At 39.8% G+C, this 21,122-nt stretch overlaps 1 protein-coding gene across 8 annotated transcripts in view; it reads right to left on the bottom strand.

Moving 5' to 3' along the window:
* The window catches only part of PLD5 (phospholipase D family member 5), a 359,670-nt gene that overhangs the window by 22,612 nt on the left and 315,936 nt on the right, over positions 1–21,122 (bottom strand). For all 8 annotated transcript variants that reach the window (XM_023632621.2, XM_070256062.1, XM_070256066.1 and 5 more), the window contains 2 exons: positions 15,596–15,793; positions 8,237–8,373 (listed from right to left, as the gene is read on the bottom strand). In XM_023632621.2, the coding sequence (XP_023488389.1) occupies positions 8,237–8,373; positions 15,596–15,793 (335 nt within the window). The remainder of the gene's footprint in view (positions 1–8,236; positions 8,374–15,595; positions 15,794–21,122) is intronic.

Here is a 21,122-nt window from a genome sequence, read left to right as displayed (position 1 = left end):
CAGGCCTGTGAACCCAGGCTGCCAAAGCGGAGTGCGCCGAACATCACTGCTACACCTCAGGGCTGGCCCCGTGTCTACTCTCCTTTTTACCAATCACCATGTCCATCGGAAACATTCCTGGACTGTATTCCCTTTAGTCTATCCTTCCTAAGACTGCCAGTCAGGGTCCTCATGATTCTTGACCTGGGCCACTACAACAGCTCCACATGGTTTCTCTGCCCCCAGTCTTGTGGCTGTCAAGTGCATCCTGCACAGCTATCAAAGCGATCCATCTGAAAGTGGATCTCATCCTTTGATTAAAACATAGTGGAGGGTCCCCAAAGTCTCAAGACTCCCAGGAGTCAGGTCCACCTGTTCCTCATCCTTTTCCTCTCGCCAATCTCTCACCACCTTACCCTGGGCTCTATGTTCCAGCACTGAACTTGTGACAGATCCTGGCATGCACCAGCCTATTTTTTTCCATCTGAAACTTTGCTCATGCTGTCTCTTCTACCTTTCTCACCCTTTTTATGACTAACTCTGGCATATTTCTAACCCTGAAACTTCCCCAGATGCCCCTTCACTGACCATCTATAACATTCTGTACATATATATATCTTTTGTTCCATTCACCCCATTGTGTTAGGATAATCTATCCTGTGTCCATTTGCCCCTGTTGGACAGAGCTCCTGGGACCATACATTGTTTATACTTGAATCATTCTTGTATAGTGCCCAGTAAATATCTGTTGAATGAATACATAAACGAAAAATAATAATACCCCAAAGACTAATCAGCCTACATTTTTTTATTGAATAAATTTGATGTATAACACCGTGTAAGTTTAAGGTGTAGAGCATGTTACTTATATATTTATATTTTGTAATATGATTGCTGATGTAGCAATATTTATCACATTACATAATTGTAGTACAATATTATTGTCTATATCCATTATACTGTGCATTAATTAGATCTCCATGGCTTATTTACCCTTGTTACAAGTTTGTACCCTTAAACACTATCACTCTTATCCACTCCCCCCATCCCATGTTAACCACCATTTACCCTCTGTTTTTTACAGGTTTAACTTTTTTAGATTCCATGTATAAGTGATATCATACAGTAGTTGTCTTTCTCTGTCTGACTTATCTAGCTTGGCATAATGTGCTCAAGGTTCATCCATGTTGTAGCAAATGGGAGAATATCTTCCTTTCTAATGGCTGAATGATATTCTATTGTGTATATGTACCACATCTTTTTAATCCATTCATCCACTGCATTTGGGTTGTTTCCATATTTTGGCTATCGTGAACAATGCTGCGTTAAACATGGGACTGCATATATCTCTTCAAAATCCTGTTTTCATTTCCTTTGGGTATATATCCAGATGTGGAATTGCCGGATTTTATGGTGGATCTCTTTTTAATTTTTTGAGGAATCTCCATATTGTTTTCCAACGCAGTTGAACCAATTTACATTCCCACCAACAATGTATAAGGATTTCCTTTTCATCACCTCCTCGCCCGCCAGCACCTGTTGTCTCATCTTCCTGATGATAGCCATTCTAACAGGTATAAGGTGATAACCCATTCTAGTTTTGATTTATATTTCCTTGATGATTAGTGATGTTGAGCACCTTTTCATGTGTCTGTTGGCCATTTTGATATCCTCTTTGGACAAATGTCTATTTAGTTCTCCCATCCATTTTTAAGTCAGACTGTTTTTTTGCTGTTGTTATTGAGTTGACAGCTCTTTACATATTTTGGATATTAACCTCTTATCCTATATATGCTTTGCAAAATTTTTCTCACATTCTTGTCCTTTCATTTTGTTAATTGTTTCTTTTGCTGTGCAGCAGCTTTTCAGTTTAAAATAGTCCTATTTATTGATTTTTTTTCTTTTGTTGTTTATGCTTTTGGTGTCATGCCCCCAAAATTATTGCCAAGACCAATATCTATAAGCTTCTTCCCTATGTTTTCTTCCAAGAGTTTTATGGTATTAGGTCTTACATTTAAGTCTTTGATCCACTCTGAGTTAATTTTTGTGAGTGGTGTGACAGAGGGGTCCAATTTGATTGTTCTCCATGTGTTTCTCCAGTTTTCCCAGCACCATTTGTTGAAGAGACTATCCTTTCCCCATTGGGTATTCTTGGCTCCCTTGGTGAATATTAGTTGACCACATAAGCTGGGGGGTTTAATTCTGGGCTCTCTGTACTGTTCCACTGGTTGATGTGTCTATTTTTGTGCCAGTACCATACTGCTTCTATTACTACGTCTTTGTAGTATAGTTTGAAATGTGGAAGAGTGATACCTCCAACTTTATTCTTTTTTCTCAGGATTGCTTTGGCTCTTCAGGGTCTTTTGTGGTTCCACACAAATTTTAGGATTGTTTTTTCTCTTTCTGTGAAGAATGACTTTGATATTTTGATGGGGATTACATTGAATCTTCAGATGGCTTTGGGTAGTAGAGCCATTTTAACAACATTAACTTTTCTGACCCATGAACATAGATGTCTTTCCACTTGTTTGTGTCTTCTTCAATTTCTTTCAGTAAAGTTTTGCAGTTTTCATTGTACAGATCTTTCACTTGCTTGGTTAAATTTATGCCTAAGCATTTTATTGTTTTTGATACTATTATGAACAGGATGGTTTTCTTTATTTCTTTTTCACATGCTTCATCATTAGTGTAAAGGAATGCAATTGATTTCTGTATGTTGATTTTGTATCCTGCCGCTTTACTGACATTGTTGATTAATTCCAACAGTTTTTTGACTGATTCTTTGGAATTTTCTATATTTAGGATCATATCATCATCAAATAGCAACAATTTTACTTTTTCCTTTACAATTTGGATGCCTTTTATTTCTTTGTCTTGCCTAATTGCTGTATTTAGGACTTCCAGTACTATATTGAATAGGAGTGGTGAGAGTGGGCGTCCTTGCCTTGTTCCTGATCTTAGGGGAAATGCTTCCAATTTCTCCCCATTGAGCATAATGTTAGCTGTGGATTTGTCACACATACTTTTATTATATCAAGTTATGTTCCTTCTACACCCAGTCTGTTAAGGGTTTTTACCATGAAATGGTGTTGTATTTTGTCAAATGCTTTTTCTGCATCTATTGAGATGATCACGTGATTTTTATCTTTCATTTTATTGATGTGATATATTACATTTATGATTTGCATGTTGAACCATCCTTGCATCCCAGAGATAAATCCCACTTGGTCATGGTGTATAATCCCTTTAATATGTTCTTGAATTTGGTTCACTAATATTTTATTGAGAACTTTTGCACTTATATTCATCAGGATATTGGTCTATAGTTTTCTTTTCTTGTGGTCTCCATATCTAGTTTTGGTATCAAGTTTTGATATTTTGGTATCGAGTTTTGGCCTCATAGAATGAGTTTGAAAGTGTTCCCTCTTCCTTGATATTTTGGAAGAGTCTGAGGAGGATTGGTGTTAATTCTTCTATAAACATCTGGTAGAGTTGTCCAGTGAAGCTGTCTGGTCCTAGAGTTTTCTGTGTTGGGAGTTTTTTGATTAATGATTCAATCTCTTTACTCATTTTTGGTCTGGTCAGATTCTCTATTCCTGACTCAGTCTTAGTAGGTGATGTGTTTCTAGAAATGTATCCATTTCTTCTAGGTCATGTAATTTGTTAGCATATAAATGTTCATAGTAGTCTCTTATGATTCTGTGTATTTCTGTAGCATTAGTTGTAATGTCTCCTCTTTCATTTTTAACTTTATTTATTTGAGTCTTCTCTCTTTTCTTCCTAGTTAGTCTGGCTAAATGTTTGTCAATTTTGTTTATCTTTTTGAACTAGTGCTTAGTTTCATTGATCCTTTCTATTGTTTTTCTGGTCTCTATTTCATTTATTTCCACTCTGATCTCTATTATTTCCTTCCTTCTGCTAACTTTGGGCAGTTCCCTGTAGTGTAAAGTTATGTTGTTTATTTGAGATCCTTCTAATTTCTTAATATATGCATTTATTGTTAAACTTTCCTTTCAGAATTGCTTTTGCTACATCCCATAGTATTTGATATGGTGTATTTTCATTTTCACTTGTTTTGGGCTAACTTGTTCTTTCTCTTTTGATTTCTTCTACAATCCAATGGTTGTTTAGAAGTGTGTTGTTTAGTTTCCACATATTTGTAAATCTTCTCACTTTCCTCTTGCTATTGATTTCTAGTTTCATACCATTGTGGTCAGAGAAGTAGTTGATATGATTTCAATATACTTAAATTTGCTAATACTTATTTTGTGGCCTATCATATGATCTATTATGGAGAATGTTCCATATGCACTTGAGAAGAACACGTATTCTGCTGCTGTTAGATGGAACCTTCTGTACTTGTCTGTTAAGTCCATTTGTTTTGAAGTGTGGTTCAATTCCAATGTTTCTTTGTTGATTTTCTATCTGGACAATCTATCCATTGCTGATAGTGGGGTACTGAAGTCTCCTACAGTTATTGTATTGTTGTCTATTTTTCCCTTAAGATCTCTTATTAATTGCTTAATATGTTTCGGTGCTTGGGTGTTGGGAGCATATATATTTACAATTGTTAATACTTCTTGATGTATTAACCCTTTATCATTATATAATAACCTTCGTTGTCTCTTGTTACCCTTTTTTGGCTTGAAGTCTATTTTGTCTGATATAAATATGGTTATGCTCACCTTCTTTTCATTTCCATTTGCTTGGAATATTATCTTCCATCTTTTTACTTTGAGCCTACATGTGTGTTTAGAGCTGAAATGAGTCTCCTGCAGGCAGCATATAGTTGGGTCTTGTTTTTTTTAATCCAGCCAGTGACTCTATGCCTTTTGATTGGTGAGTTCAATCTATTTACATTTAGGGTGATTACTGATATATAAGAATTTACTACTGCCATTTTATCTTTTGCCTTCCAGTTATTTTATATTTCCATTGCTTTTTTTCCCCTTCCATTTCGGACTACAATTGTAAGTTGGTTTTCTATGATGATTTGCTCAGTCTTTCCTTTTTTTATATTTCATGTCTGTGCTCTAGATTTTTGCTTTGTGGTTACCATGAGGTTTACATATAATCTCTCATAGATAAAATAGTCCTTTTTCTGCTGATAGCAATTTATCTTCATTTGCCTATAAAGGTTCTATCCTTTTATTCTTCCTGTTTTCTATTTTTTGCTGTCACAAATTCTCTCTTTTTATGCTGTGATTTCATTACCAAGTTGTACTAGCTACAGTTATTTTTAATGCTCTTTTTCTTTAACTTTTATGCTATAGTTAAGAGTTAATATACTATTCTAGAAAAGAGTTACAGTATTCTAATTCTGGCTGACTATTTATCACCTTAATGAGAGTTTTGTGTATTTCTGTTATTTTGTTTCAGTTTGAAGAGCTCCTTCCACCATTTTTGTAAGGCAGGTCTAGTGGCAGAGAACTCCCTTAGCTTTTATTTGTCTGGGAAATCCTTTATTTCTCCTTCATATCTGAAGGATAACTTTGCCATACAGAGTATTCTTGGCTGTTGGCCTACATTTTCATTGATCCTTCACATATTTACTGATTTCCTTTTGAAAGATGTATTTCACATGACTGAAGAAATAATGAACAAGCCCAAACTGAGACCTAAATAAATAAGTAAATTGCTTAAAGAAATAGAGCTTGATTGCTAAATCAGGAAGAAATGAAATAAGGCTTCTGATTTTTTTACTGCATAATTTATTTAGCCACACATCATTGTTTCACTTACTTCTTCCCTCTTTGAAAAGTAGAAGTCACTTTCTCTAAATGATGGAGTATATAGTTTTTTAATAATTTTTTAATTTATTTTTATTTATTTATTTTTTTAAATGATGGAGTATATAATTTTTTAAATAATTTTTAATTTATTTTAATTAATTAATTTATTTATTAAGATTATGGTAGTTAACAACCTTGTCAAATTACAGTTGTACATCATTATTAGTCATGTTGTAGGTACACCACTTCACCCCTAGTGCCCTCCCCCCACTCCCCTTTCCCCTGGTAACCACTGATCAGTTCTCTTTGTCTATATGTTAACTACCACCTATGAGTGGAGTCATACAGAGTTCGTCTTTCTCTGTCTGGCTTATTTCACTCAACATAATACCCTCAAGTTCTATCCATGTTGTTGTGAATGGGACGACTTTGTCCTTTTTTATGGCTGAGTAGTATTCCATTGTATATATTGGAGTATATGGTTTTTTACATGTTACCAACCATTTCTAATTTGGGAGGATGTGGATTTTTTTCTCTTTTATTTGAAGTTTAGCAGTATGTAGACTAAAATTTAAGTTTGTAGGATATTAACACACTGATATTTGATAATATCTATTTGTTTATTCAAGTTGAATTTACTCCTAAAAAATTTCCCCAGGATGAGTGAAGACAAGTAACCAGTCTGACTTTTAAAAAATTTTTCATTCATATGATTGAGAAGAATTTAATTATAACTTGGATGTTTGGACTATTTCTTATGTCTCTGATGACTTTTCATTTTGAGTGCTAAAGGCACTGACAGGTTTGAAATATCATAATTATGATAAAAGAACTGCCCTTTGAATAATAGGTGAAAAAGTAGATGAATAACCAAATGTAAAATTTCAGGTGCATTTCTTGTTCTTTAATGTCCTTTTCATTTTCTCTAACTTTTATATTTCCAAGATACTTTAGATCCTCCATATTAATTCGTTACCCCCTGGTCATGAAGGATCTTAATTCTGTTTGTGGGACTTCATGAAATGAAGGTTTCGTCAATCCTAAGAAATCATCACCCCATCCTAACATGTAAGTCCATAAACTTGACCTTTCTCCTTTTGAATAAGAGCAAAATCAGGTAAAACCTATCTGTTATGTTTCAATATCATCCCAAAGAGGAGCTGAAGTCTAAAGCTGAATCTAAAACCAAACAAACAATAAATGGGAGAAACATAAAAAGAAGGGATAGAAAAGATGTGAATGTGTGAAAAACTCCATGAATGTTCAAAGGATACACAATATTTTAAAGTAAAAGTGTTTTGTTTTGTTTTTTGCCAAGGAGTTTGCCCTGAACTAACATCCACTGCCAATCTTCCTCTTTTTGTGTGTGAGCCACCAGCACAGCATGGCCACTGACAAGTTGTGTAGGTCCACGCCCAGGAACCGAACCCAGGACACCAAAGCAGAGCATGCTGAACTTAACCACTAGGCAACTGGGTCTGGCTGTAAAAGCGTTTTAATAACGTGCATCTTGCAGCTTAAAATGCTTTTTGACGGTCATCAGGAGTAATCACTTTCTGGGAGAAACTCACCTTTTGCAATACAAGGGTCATTTGCATAAAGAAGTTGCATATTATGCATATGTGAGGTTAGCAATATGAAAAATATTCAAGCAATATAGGGCATACGTAATCATTTAAACCTCAGTAAATGGTTATTTTGAAATTATAATTTCCAAATTAAAAAGGTCTCAGGTTGTACTCCCAGAAATGTGCACTTTGAAAACTTTCTGAATTAAATGGATTATTCAAAATCTTTACAAGCACCCAAATCTCTGTATTCCCAGCAAGAAAGCAAAAGTGAGAAATACCCAGGATCTGGCCATGCATTTGCATATACAATGATTGAGGAGCATACATTCTGCCCCTAAATTTATTTCAAGTATTTCCACACTTAAACACTGATGAATCATTGAAAAACTCTCCATTTTTAAGATGCTCTCCCTCAAGCAGAGGAATGGACTGACTGAGAACATATACATTTTAAGTTTCTTTCTCCTTTAAGTTGAAAAGATATGATAAAAATTTAGCATTAATGAAGCCCGACATTAATACAACAAAGTGATGCCACCTTTAAGGAAAATCTTGCCAGACCTACTCAGTTTCAGAATGTCCACCAAGTACATCTCAACAATAATTTTCAAAAAATATTTTTTCAAACAATTTTAACTTATTTTTCAAATAATTTTCAAGTTGAAAACAACCCAATGTTCATTCTAAAGTTGCACTCATGCCTATAATGTAAACTACTGAGGTGCTTCTGTAGGGTACCTAGCCCCCACTCAGTGAGACCCTGAGTCCTTAAAAGGGACTAGGGGAGGAGATGCCTCATGGGTAAGCGGCAACTGCACTCCAAACAGATTTGAAGGGCGTGAGACCCAACACGACCTGGCAGCATCTCAGTGTCCAGGCTGGTTCTCCTGTGGCCCCCAGCTTAGCGCCTGGCCCTGCAGATGGGTTCTAGGCTGGGGCTGTGCACTCACTCACCTTTTGGTGCTCGTGCTGGAAATGGGCAGGTAGTCCATGACCGCGATGTACACGTACTGCTTGGCGTCATCTATCACGCTGTAGATGGCGTCTATGTCAAAGCTTCTGTTTTTAGGGCAAAAGAGTTTGGGAGAATTCTGTGAAGACACAAAAACCAAGCTTTTAGAGTATTAATTTTTGTCATCTGGGGATTTCTCTTTTTTGTTGGTTTTTTAATCTGTTTTCATGGATCTTGGCTTTTAACTAAATTTTTACAAACCTACTTTCCAGTTCTTTATGAGATTAGACAAATATACGTTCAATCCTATCTAAGTTGAGGCATGTAGAAATCAAAGTGTGGTGGGATGGGTCTCAAGTCAGTCCTCTAAGTCTGTTTTGGGAGGGAATTCTGGCTTTCAGTACACACACCTCCGATTTCCCAAGAAGTCCTCCAGCTTTGAACTTACGCGACACTGGCGTCCATTCCTGTCAGGCACAGCTGTTAACTTTCTTAGGCATTACCATATAATACATACATATACACATGGCAAGCAATTGACCCCAGAAGTCATTCCATTTGAAAGGTGATGTGGGTATGAAAATGTTCAAGACACACGATGTAAAAATCTCATTTTTTCCCATGGAATCCTTCATCCAGTCAAGAAGAGGAGTGTTGATTGTTGAGAAAGGGTCATCAATAATTCTAGAGGAAAAGCCAAGTGAGTTATTAAGATGCCCGAATTCATCAGGAGAGACAGAGAAGAAGGATATTCTGAGAGACTGAAGCAAAATGAGAAAACAGGCAAATTATACTTGAGGTATTTTTCTCACGTTGCTCAAAGTGGTTTCCATGTCATAAAGACACAGCGTTTTTAGATGAAGTTGCTATAGAAGGGGAAAGATGTATTTTGGTTTTCTCATTGTTTTTCTCCTGGACAGGACTGAAAACAGTGTTGCCTTGGTTCCTGTCTTACTCTGACTAGCAAGTGGAGGAGCACAAAAAGTGCAAGGGGTGCTTAATACCAAAAAGCTGAATAAACAGTTTCTGAAACTGCCTGGAATGGAAGTATTGGGTCCCTCACCAAATGCTCCACCAGTACTGGCATCAAGGTCCCTGGTCAAACGTTCGGGAACAACTACCCACCCTCTGCTGGAGGGAATGCCCATCCCAGCGTAGATGGAGGGAAGATGGAGCTGTTGGACTGGACGCCCAACCCTGAAGGAGTGCGGGGGTGAGGAAGGAGCCGGGGGTGAGGGAGGAGTGTGGGGTGAGAAAGGAGAGGGTCCGGGGAGGCAGCTCTCAGAAAGTTGTCTTGGCAGGTGAGCATCAGAATGAGTTTTTGATCATTTAAATTATTTTTCTTTTGGAATGAAGATGAGCTCCCAAGTCTTCTAAAAAAAAACTAATGCAACAAAACAAAAATAACAAAAAAATCAAACAAAGGAACAAAACCTTCTGCTAGTCTTACCCTCTTACCCTCATTGCCCAGCACACACATTCACAGATGCTCCATCTGTCAGCAGACAGAGCTCCTGCAGTCCGCCCCCCCCTCCCCACTCCCTCTCCCAGGCACCAGTGCTGTTTGCTGGGGCTTCTACATCTCTACCTAACTCATTTCCTCGTCTCCATGATGTTTAACAAACAAACGAACACGCACATGTCACTCTCGGGACCCTTGGTCTCGGAGTCCAGTCTGATCCCCCTGGGAGGATGGATCCACGGCTCTCGGTGACCCGTCTCCCCCTTTCTCTGCCCCTCTCTTTTGTAGCTCCCATACCCTCTGTGCCCCAAATGGAAATCATCACCAGCCCATGGCCCTGCTCTCATCTGCCTGCCTCTGCTCCCAGCAGCCCCTCCGCCAATGTGTGTCCCTATCTGCCTATCAGAGTCCTAGGCGTTTTCCAAGTTCCAGGTCAAGCACTGTCTTCTCCATGAAACTTTTTTATACGCCCACCCAGAGGCTACTTCTCCCTCCCCTGTCCTCCCCTAAGAGGATTTATTGTTGTATTATTTAGCATATTCAAAACTACAATTATACTTACACCTGCCTCATCTTCTGGCCTAGACTGTCATTAGCCTGATTTTAAGGGTCGTATTTTACTTACTTTTCTATCTCCGTTGAATTAAATATTCAAGTTATTTAATTCTTTGAGCCTGTTGGGTCTGCTTTAAATGTTCTTCGTGGAGAAGCTTAGGATCTCAGCTCTAGACGGGAGCCTAGGCCAACTCTGAAATGTGTCCAATTGCCCACATTTTTGTTTCAGTCAGAAATTTCCTGAATTTCCTTGCATGTTCCCAACACTGGATGCTGGTTTTGGGGAGGAACCGGTTTAGGCAGAGAGTCACTGGTCTCTTTCCATTTGCTGTTATCTGACGAGTTTGGAAATAGGGCCTTTGGTGACATAGGCCACGTTCTGGCATTTATAACCTGCTGTGTGTTGGGTGAGCCCCTTACGTCTTCTGAGCCTGGCTTCCTAATGGGGAGATAACAACAACGTGCCTTCCACACTAGTTTGCCCTGAGGCTTAAAGAAGAGAATGGCCAGTTCTTCTGTGCTTGCTTTCATTCATTCTGCAAATATTACTGCCAGGCTCCTAGCTCAAGTGTAGGCACTGGCACACATAGTGATCAAAATAAGATTCCTGCTTCGTGGAGCTTCACTCTACCACACGTTACATTGCATTGTGTTCATCTGTCTGTGTACTTCTCCACCAGCTTGTGAACTGCTTGGTTCTTTATCTCTGTACCTTGCGCCATGCCATGCTTAGCACATATTATATACTCAATAAATATTTGTGGAAGGAATGTGAAAGTGCTTCTCAAATGAATAAGTGTGGACAGTTTGTGTGACCTCCAACCTGCACTCCTAGCTGGAGTGGCTTCACGCTGGGCATGTCCATCCATATGTCAACAGATCCTTATCTGCAGTTGCCTTATTGTTTTTGCCTATGTCTCCATTGCCTGAGCCAGTGCCTAGAGCCTGGCAGGTGCTCCTGTGTTTATTATGGAGATGCATGGCCATTTGTATTAGTCCCCCTTTCCCTGGGCGCAAGGTGGTACTTGACTATGGGTCCCAGAGTCCTCTATCTTTGAAAATAGTGTCTGGATATACTAGTGGCTTAAAAATGTTTGCTCAAGGTATAAATAAACCACAACACAAAAATGATCTAGTGATCTGGCAGAGGAAGTTAACTAGTTCCCATTGTTTAATTAGAGAGAAGGTTGCTAAATTCCCCTCTTGTCACTCCTGAATCAATTTTCTGAGCCTTGCGCTGCACACTCCTGTATTGCATAGTAAAGGAGAAGGGGTGGAATGTGCAGATCCGCTTCTTTGTTCCAGCTCTGTGATGATCTTTCACCAGTCAGTCAGTGCTCTGGAGGCACCATGCTTCTGGGTAATCTCTGTTGCTCTCTTAGATCAAGAAGTGCCTATTTATACACGCATGTCACTTGTTCTGCACATTCATTAAATATTTGCCTTCACAGGCTTCTGATTTATTTCATAATAGTTTCCTGATTTTAAAAGGTCTATACTCCATTCCCAGAATAGATATGTTAAAGTATAATTAAATATGAAAAGACAACCCACAGAATGGGCGGAAATATTTGCAAATCATATATCTGATAAAGGTACTTGTATCCAGAACTTATAAAGAACTCTTACAACTCAATAATAAAAAACTCAAGTAATCTAATTGAAAAATGGGCACAGGATTTGAAAGACAGCTCTCTAAAAAGATATACAAATAGCCAATAAGCATATTAAAATATGCAAATCAAAACCACATTTCACACCCACTAGAAGTATGCTAAAATGAAACAGAAAATAACGAGCATTAGCAGAGAAATTGAAACCCTCATTTATTGCTAGTGGAATTGCAAAATGGTGCAGCCAATTTGGAAAACCGTTTGTCAGTGTCTCAAAATGTTCCACATAGAGTTACCACATTACCCAACAATTCCACTCCTAAGTATAAACCCCAAAGAATTGAAAACAGGTATTCAAATAAAAACCTGTACACGACTGTTCATAGCAGCACTATTCACAATAGCCAAAAAGTAGAAACAACCAATGCCCATCAGCTGATGGATGGATAAACAAAAGGTGGCACATCCATACAATGGAATATTATTTGGCCATAAAAAGGAATGAAGTCTGATTCATGCCACAACATTAATGAACTTGGAAAACATCATACTAAGTAAGAGAAGTCAGTTACAAAATACTACACACTGTATTACTCCATTTATATGAAATGTCTAGAAAAAGGCAAATCCCTAGAACCAGAAAGTAGATTAGTGGTTGTCAGGGGCTGAGGGAGGGGAAATGGGGAGTGACTGCTAATGGGGATGGCGTTTTTCCTTGTGGTGATGACAATATTCTAAAATTACAGGGTGGAGATGATTGCAAAATTCTATGACTGTACTAAAATCCACTGAATTGTACACTTTAAAAAGATGAATTTTATGGTATGTAAGTTATATCGCCATAAAGCTGTTAAAAATGCAATTAACAATACATAGTGGAGGTATTATAATATGCAATAAATGCATATATAATGCATTTGCAAAATGCATAAATGCATATATAATGCAATATAATTGCAAATATGCAAAAAATGCAATATAACAATACATAGTGGGGAATATAATATGGTTATTTTTCACAGCAGCACCAAGTTCTAGTTAATGTCTGCTCTCACTCACTAAACCTATGTGAGTATCCACAGCAGACGGATAAATGAACTAAACAATAAACAACAAGAAGCGAGACCTATCTAGCACCCAGATCAGTAAAAACAGACCTTGAACTAACTCGTCTATATCTTGGAAAGCAAATGCATAATCTCAAGGGCTCTAAAAAGAAATTTACAAGATAGGACAAAAACCTCAGCCAACTATTATTCCCATTGTCTGATTTCAATGGGAAATGTAAGAAAATTGGAATCATCTGGCCCCAGTGTACTACAAAGCACATCGTTAAATCTAGCCAACCACCTCTGTGTTCCATAAGAAAATTATAAATAACCCATAGTTATATCATAACTTAAAATTTGTATTTAACCATGCTAAGTTGTGAATCATCTCAAATCCAGTTTTGGGAATGGCAATTCTTAAGGTCTTCAAATATAATTTTGCGGGTACATTAATTTAGTTTTGGGACTGTCAGCTTACAAAAATATAATATACTATTTTAAGATATTTTACAACAAATATTTTGGACTTAAATAACTTTGTCTTGGTATTTGGTTGGCATGTACTACTCATAAAACTGTGTGTACTTAGAACTTTTTATTAATATTACTACTAATAAATTCAATCCAAATTTATTTCTGCTTTTAGGGAGCCCTAAGGGAGGTGCTGGGAAAACCAACATGAAGAGAGTACAGTATATGACCTCAGAGCCTTGAAAAATAGATGATCAATAAAGTAGTAGTTATAAAAATGTGACAGAGGCTATGATAGAATTGAGATCAATGAACTCTAGGCAAATGATACCAATTCCAACAGTGGGGTTTTCTGACTTTATTTTATAACTATAAGATTTCATATACACCTCTGCAAAACTGATGTTTAATTAATATCTGTTAAAATGAAATTCAAAGGTAGGCTTCTTACTAATTAGGAACTAGAAAATAAAATAATAAATAAAAATAGAAAATAAAGGCATTACGTAGTTTAAAAGACTATACCTGACAGAATGTTTCAAAACTCAACTTATTTTGTGGCAAAATGTTGAATAAAAAGCAATTTGTAAATGTGCCCTAGAATATGACAAAGGCTTTGCATTTTGGTGGATTTCATTAAAGGCCTGGGCCCTCTCTCGAATCAACAAACTTTGGGATCAACAAATGAGGACTCCCTCACCTGTTTAAGGGTCGGAATTTAAATTTATGCAACAACCACATTCACTTATCTCCGAGATTCAAATCGTAAATTTGAAATCCAGCAATTATCTGAAATTTGCTCATAATTCATCTATTTCTCGCTGCTTCCCATCTGTTCTACGGAACCTGGAGGAGCGAGTGTCCCTTTGGGTGTCATGTCACCCTGTTTTAAGGTGGATTAAGGGTTCCTTGGCAAATTTCCTATTGCTACCCATCTACAAATTGAGAACAATATCTGGCCTTCTTGTCTTACAAGGTTGTCTTGAGAGGAAACGACAGTGAACATATGAAGTAATTTTGTTAGTAAGATGCCCTATGCAAATGCCACTTGCTACTGCGTTACTGGCATCTACACAGACAAAAAAAGGGTTTAGCTCTATTTGATGAAAATCTTTCACAGTCTATTTTCTGCTGTTCACATTTATGTGAATTTGCTATTTAAGACAAACAACTTCAACTTCCTCTTTTCTCTCTATTGCTACATTCTAAATTTTCAGATTGTGCTTTCATTTTAATAAGCCAAATGATACAGTTCACACATCAATGAAATGCTCTTCAGTGACATAAAAATTGCTGGCATAAAAGCACAGCTTATCATTGGAGAAACAGCCGTGTTAAATTGGGAACATAGTTTAGAGAGGTTTCTCTGAGCATCAGGATCAATTCAGAAGCCTGACTGAAAGCAACATTCTAAGCTCTCCCCCAGGTCCAGTGGATCAGATCCTGGGTCAGGGTAGGGGACTGCAAATCTGCATTTTAAACAGGCTCCCCAGCTGGTTCTTAAGTACTTTAAAGTTTGAGGACCAGGGTTCAGGTGTCTACATTGCCCACTCCCAGGAACGTCACGGGGACAGCTGTGATGTGTGGGCAGTGGGGTGGAGGGTGGGGAAGATGGGATGGGTGGCATGGTGGTTTTCAGTGTAGCCAGAGGCCGGGGAGCTGAGCCCTGCCCTCCTGGGTGGGCCTCTTGCCTTCCCGCCTCAATCAAGTACCACAGCTCTGCTTTTGTCTGTTGTATATACTGGGGTTCCCTCAGATGCACTTCATCAAAGTTTTTTATTGCTAAGATCAAGTCTGAAATCACTAATGCAGGGCACCAAAAATAGGATCTGGTGTCAGAAGACCTGAATGCCGGTGCATCTCTTGGCACCTGCCACCTGAGGGTCTTTGTGCTGGTAGATCAGCTTCAATATCATCATTTGTAACATGGTCACAATTCCGGGTCCACCCTACAGGACGATTGTGGAGAACAGATCAGAAAACACAAGGGATCTGAAACCAGGAGCGATTACTAAGATTTATTATTGTTATTATCATTAGGGACAGCATAGGGTTGAGCATAAGAGTTGACACATTTTAACTCTTCAAAGGATGGGACAGATGCATTTGTCAAACACATTTTGGCCCAACACAAGATCACACTTGAACATTCCAACTTAATAAAGGATCTTCAGAGGAGGGAGGGAGGAGGAAAGAGAGGCAGCAACTCACCGACACAAACGCTTGAGATTTGGTCTCGTTCAACTGGAGCTGCAATTTCTTTTCGTTGTCATAGACCCCATAGAGCCTCTTGGACCAGGTCAGAGGCACTCTGTTCTTGAATTTTAATGAGCTGTATAAAGCGAATATCCTCTGCAAGTCGAGGACCAGGCAGCTGCAGTTGTAGAAGATGACACCGAGTTCTTTCATCTGTGAAATTAAAGTTGAAAGCATCAATGCCAGGCCTGTTTGATGATGTTATTTTCAGAGGAAAAAAATGCCCAAGAACGCAGCAGTAGCACTTGTTAAACATAAGTATGCGGATACAGGCACACTGTGATATATGGAAATGATGCACTATAAAAATGCTTAAAGATTGCTTGCCTTTGGCTGTGGGCTCTTACAGATAATTGTTCCATATTCACTACACTTTTCACCTTAGCTCTTCAGATTCATTTCCTTACCACTAATTTTTTTGTACGAATCCTCAGATCAGGCAGCAGTAGAAAGGTGGACTGTTAATTGCCGCATAACAGAATGGTTAGGTCCTGGAATCTGGAGTCAGATTGCCTGGAATTAGGTTCCAGCTCCACAATTTTCTAGCTCTCTGACTTTGGGCGAGATACTTAGTCTCTGGGCCTTGTTTTCTTCTTCCATAAGACAGAGATAACAGTATTTATTTCACATAGTTGCTATGCTGCTTAAAATGATTAATACATGTAAGGGGCTTAGAACTTACCCTGTGCCTATCACATAATAATCACTAAAAATATATTAGCAATTATTATTCTTATTAACAGTGCACAAGCCATAGAGGAATAAACCAGTGGAATCTTGCAACAAAGAGAACACAGATTATGTTGTCCACCTCCCTCGATGCACAGATGAGGGAAGTAAAGCGCACACAGGTAAGCAAAAATACTTGCCCCAAGTTCCAGATCTAGGGAGCGGTAGATTAAGAGTTTGAATGCAGGTTTTCTGACCCTTCATCAAATACACCCAGGAGCACAGCAGCACTGGCTTCATCTGAGTCCAGTGTCACTTCGTAAACATTACAGATGGTTCTAATTTAGTCACTGAAAGTGACAAAGTGAAATGTCGGTCATAAAAGAATAGCACAAATAGACATGTTTCATTATCTGAACACCCAGTGAGGGGTTTGTGAGGGACACCTTGGCCCTTTAGGGACCTGGGGTCCACTGATATTAAACTCCCTTCCCAACCCTTCCTCCAACCCCCTACTCGAGACTCTACTCGGGGTTACGGGAGCGGTCACCCGCCATGTAGGGACGTGACCTCCCTTGCCTCCTGGGATGCCCCAATACACCGTGCCATGGAGCTCTTTTCATGCTCATCAGTACCCGTCCAGCCCCATCCCAGCTCCAATGCACACATGTTATTTACCCTGCTGATGGACTTGTTCCTATTTTTTCTTTAATGCAAAAAATAAAGCAATGAACATCCTTGCACATGTATCTTTGTGCACCTGTGCAAGTATTTCTTTAGCATAGATTCCTAGAATTGGATGGACAAATACATTAAGGACAATTAGAGGTTAAGAAAGTAGGAGGAGATAGTGTGGGGGGGTGGTATCAGGTAGGTGCAAAGGCACTGAAGCTGGTGGGGATATAATCAGAGCTGTGTGGCTGAAGCTGAGTGACATTAGGGAGAATGTGTATGTGTGTGTGAGTGTGTAAATATTTCTTTCTGATGCCCTGGGGTAATACTGGAGGGACAAGGATGTCAGATCATCACGGCCTTTTGAGCTGGGATAAGGAGTTTGACATTTATGCTGAAGGTCATGAGGCTGGTGGCAATGAGGGAGGAGGTGTGACCAGGCTGTGGACTGGAAAGGTCCCTGGCTGTGGTGTGGAGATGGACGACAGGATGAGGGAGCTGAGGCAGGGCATTCAGCCCCAGGCCTTGGCAGTAGCAAGAGGACACACTTCCAAGTTCTTACATGTTTTCTCATCCCATAGATTTGAAAGACTGTCCAGAGGGGCTGATAGCAGTTGCTAACCCCATTCTGGTCGAAGCCAGGGCCCACTGTGCTGTTTGCCGAGTCTCTGCTGACACGACCTCAGGAGTATTAAGCTCTGCATCTGACCTTCTCGCTTTTGTGCCTTTTCCCAGATTGAATCAGTGCTGCCACATTACCTTCTCCAAGGAAGCCTTCAGCATTTCAGGATGTCTCAACCTTTGTATCAGTTTAGCTTTCTAACTAGGCTCTTTGGCGGTGGGAGTGGAGGGGCAGAGGAGCTCAGACCAGTTCCCATGTAAGTAAGTAGCTATCCCACAGGACCAGGGTATCCTGGACATGTTTCTGTCTGCCAGAAACAGGCAAGGTTAGTGCACCTGCAGGGGGCTGGCCTTGCCCAGAGCCATCCTCAAGAAGAAACAAACAAAAAGGACCCTGAGGCTAAAGATGTGGATTGACGTCTAGGGTCTTTCACCAACCAGATATAGGGCCTTGGACAGCTCATCCAATTTCTGAGTCTTTGTCTTCTCTTCTGAACAGTGAGGGGGTCTGGCTCATAAAGCATACAGGGGTCTTCCAGCCTTGCCATCTACAGCTCAGGGCCATCGGTTTCCTGCCCACCTCACATCCCCTTCTGAGCACTGGTCAGACAGCTTCCATTTGTGCACCAGGACCAGCTCCTTTAAGCTTCTGCATGACTGTGGCTTTAAATTCAGACAAGAGAGGTTTGCATCTTGGTTCTGCAACTTGTTTGTTGAACAGCCTTGCATAAATTACTTAACTCTTACATTTCAGTTTATTGCTCAATGAGGATAATACCTATCTCCAAGGTTTGCTGTTAGAGTTTAACAATTATCAGAATTTCAAAAGCTAGTATTGATTGAGTGCTTACTTGGTGTGTGCACTGGGCTGAACAGTGTCCGCCGCTATTCACTCAACCTGGAACCTGTGACTGTGACCTCATTGGGAAATACAGTCTTTGCAGATGGAATCGAGATGAAGTCACACTGATGTAGCATGGCCCTACATCTAATATGACTGTTGTCCTTATAGGAAAAAGAAAATTTGGACAGAGACACAGATACGCAGAGGAGATCGCCACATGAAGAAAGAGATGGTGAGACGCATCAACAAGCCAAGAATACAAGGATTGCCCGCAACCGCCAGAAGCCAGGAGGTGAGGAAAGAGTCTCCCGCCAGGCTTCAGAGAGAGCACCGCTCTGCCCACACCCTGGTTTCCGACCTGTAGCCTCCGGAACTGTGAGACAATAGACTCCTGGCCTTTTAAGTCACCAAGGTTGTGGCAGTTTGTTATGGCAGCCCTAGGAAACTGAGACAGTGTGCCTGAACGACTCATCTTGACGGTGGGTCAGGGAGATACAAGGTTTACTTACTTCTCCCATTTTACATAGGAGGAAACAGAGGCTTGGAGAGTTATTTGCTCAGTGGTAAGTGACACAGCTGAGCTATGAACTTTGGTCTAACTCGGAAGCCTGTGTGCTTAATCATTATGCTATACTGCACTTAGCACGTGGCTGGTATACAATCCACGGTGTCTACTCTGATTAATTCTATGCAGCCTTTCTGGCCAACCCGTTTCCTGCTTTGTCTAGTACTGTACTTGGTGCATACTTCGCATGTAGCAGGTTCTTACACTGTATCATAATTTTTACAAAATTTATGACTGTTTCCGCTAAGTGACTCTGCAGTCTCTGAAGGCAGGGACTGTGTCAGGTTCATATTTTCACTTCCACTGTTGGGCTACAGTACTTGCTTAGAAAATGTTTATTGAATGAATGCCTGACCTTCAAGATGATTTAAAGGCAGTCAGAAATGAAAACAAGCTTCCTTCTCAACCCAAGAGCCCTAGTTCAAGGTCAGCCTGATGCCCTCTGATCTTAAGCACTTGAACCTAACAGGAATCTCTCTTCTGGTGCCGAGGGCCCTGGAACAGCAAACCTGGCGATGCTTGCATAAATCCATGTGGCCGTGTGGCTCCAGAGATCCACCCAGAAGACATTCACAAGCACAGAGTTCAGTGGTCAGTATCAACACAGGCCTTAGATTGGTCACTGAGCCAAGTGGCCTCCTGCACCTACCAACAACGGGTACAGAGCCCAACACGGGCTTGTCTTTTGAATGGGGACTGCCACAACAGCCAAGCCCGAGTAGAGCTAGAGATAGAATGCCATGAAAGTAGAAATCCAGGGACTCATTTGATTTTTGTGACCAAAAGGTGAACTTGGTGGCCACGATTTACTTTTACTATGTTTGGACCCTTGGGTCCTTTGCTTTTTCTACATCAGACTATCAGTATTTTCAGGTGACTTGCTCACACATGGCAAACAGGTACATATGGAAACCTCTGTTCACAGTCTAGATAAGAATACGATGCTTCCTTGTCCACCAGTTTCCTCAGGAATAGTTGTCCCTTAGCTTCACGCGGAGGTTACAGCCTCTCAGCTGTGGTTGGGGCAGATCAAAGCCAACAGCAGTGGTTGGGGATCACAGCTGCTGCCCCCCACCATTCTCCACTGACTCTCCCCTGATACGTAGAACGATATTAAATGAAGCAGCCACATGATTGCAGGCTCCCCACACCTGTGAAGAAAGACAATCACTCTTCAATAAGCTATGACATGATTAATCTGGGTAATGATTCATGTGAAGTTTGACATCTGGTAGGAGGCCAGCATGGCAAACAACCCTGATGGCTTTTCTCTGAGAAGGAACGAGAGAGAGAGAGAGAGGTAGAGAGACAGAGAGACAGAGAGATAGAGCGAGAGAAATCTCTCAATACGACCTAATCAGGACAGAGCAAGTCATCTGCTCAAACAGGCTCTGAAGACAGACTAACTTAACTGTGGGTAAGGCATTGAAACTCTTCACTTCCTTCATCAGTAAAATGGGTATAAATCACAGGATTGCTATAAAGAATAAGTGAAAAAATGCATGTAAGCAATGCATGTAAAACATTTAGCCCAGTGCCTGCCTCAAATAGTGTTAGCTTTGGTGACACCAAGGTCCACCCTTCTTTTTCTGCCTTCTGAGGATGTTTCTACTACACCCTTGCTCTAAAGGGTTAAAGATTTGTTAGAATCGAGGAATAGATGTGGCAAAATTCTTTCTCCACCAGCAATTTTACTTTAACCACCAACGGATTCCAGATACTCAGTCACAAGTGTGAGGGCACCAAAATTCATTCTTCAGAGACTGTTTGTGGCTAGGTTGAGCTGGTGCCAGGATGGTCACAACAGAGAGGCTATTTCAGATGTATGAAATACAACACTTCCACTTGCTTCTCCAGGTCAGCTCTTCTTGATCATGAATGTAAGCCTTTAGCAGATGACGGCCACTTTATGAATGGGAGACAATGAAATGTTGTCGTTTCTTAATGAAAAATCCATTTCTATCTAATATCAAATTCGTATATTTAAGAAATTAAAAGAACATAAAAGACTGGCACGTAGAAACCTTCTGACAGTTCTCTCATACACAGGACACTATTGACTCTTTGTTGGGGAGAGTGTGTGCTTTCTCTTCAGGCCCACAGCAGTGGCC

Source organism: Equus caballus, chromosome 30 (assembly GCF_041296265.1).
Source record: "Equus caballus isolate H_3958 breed thoroughbred chromosome 30, TB-T2T, whole genome shotgun sequence".
Taxonomy (NCBI): Eukaryota; Metazoa; Chordata; class Mammalia; order Perissodactyla; family Equidae; genus Equus; species Equus caballus.
Note: the sequence above shows the minus strand (reverse complement) of the source record. Positions and strands in the feature narration are given on the sequence as shown.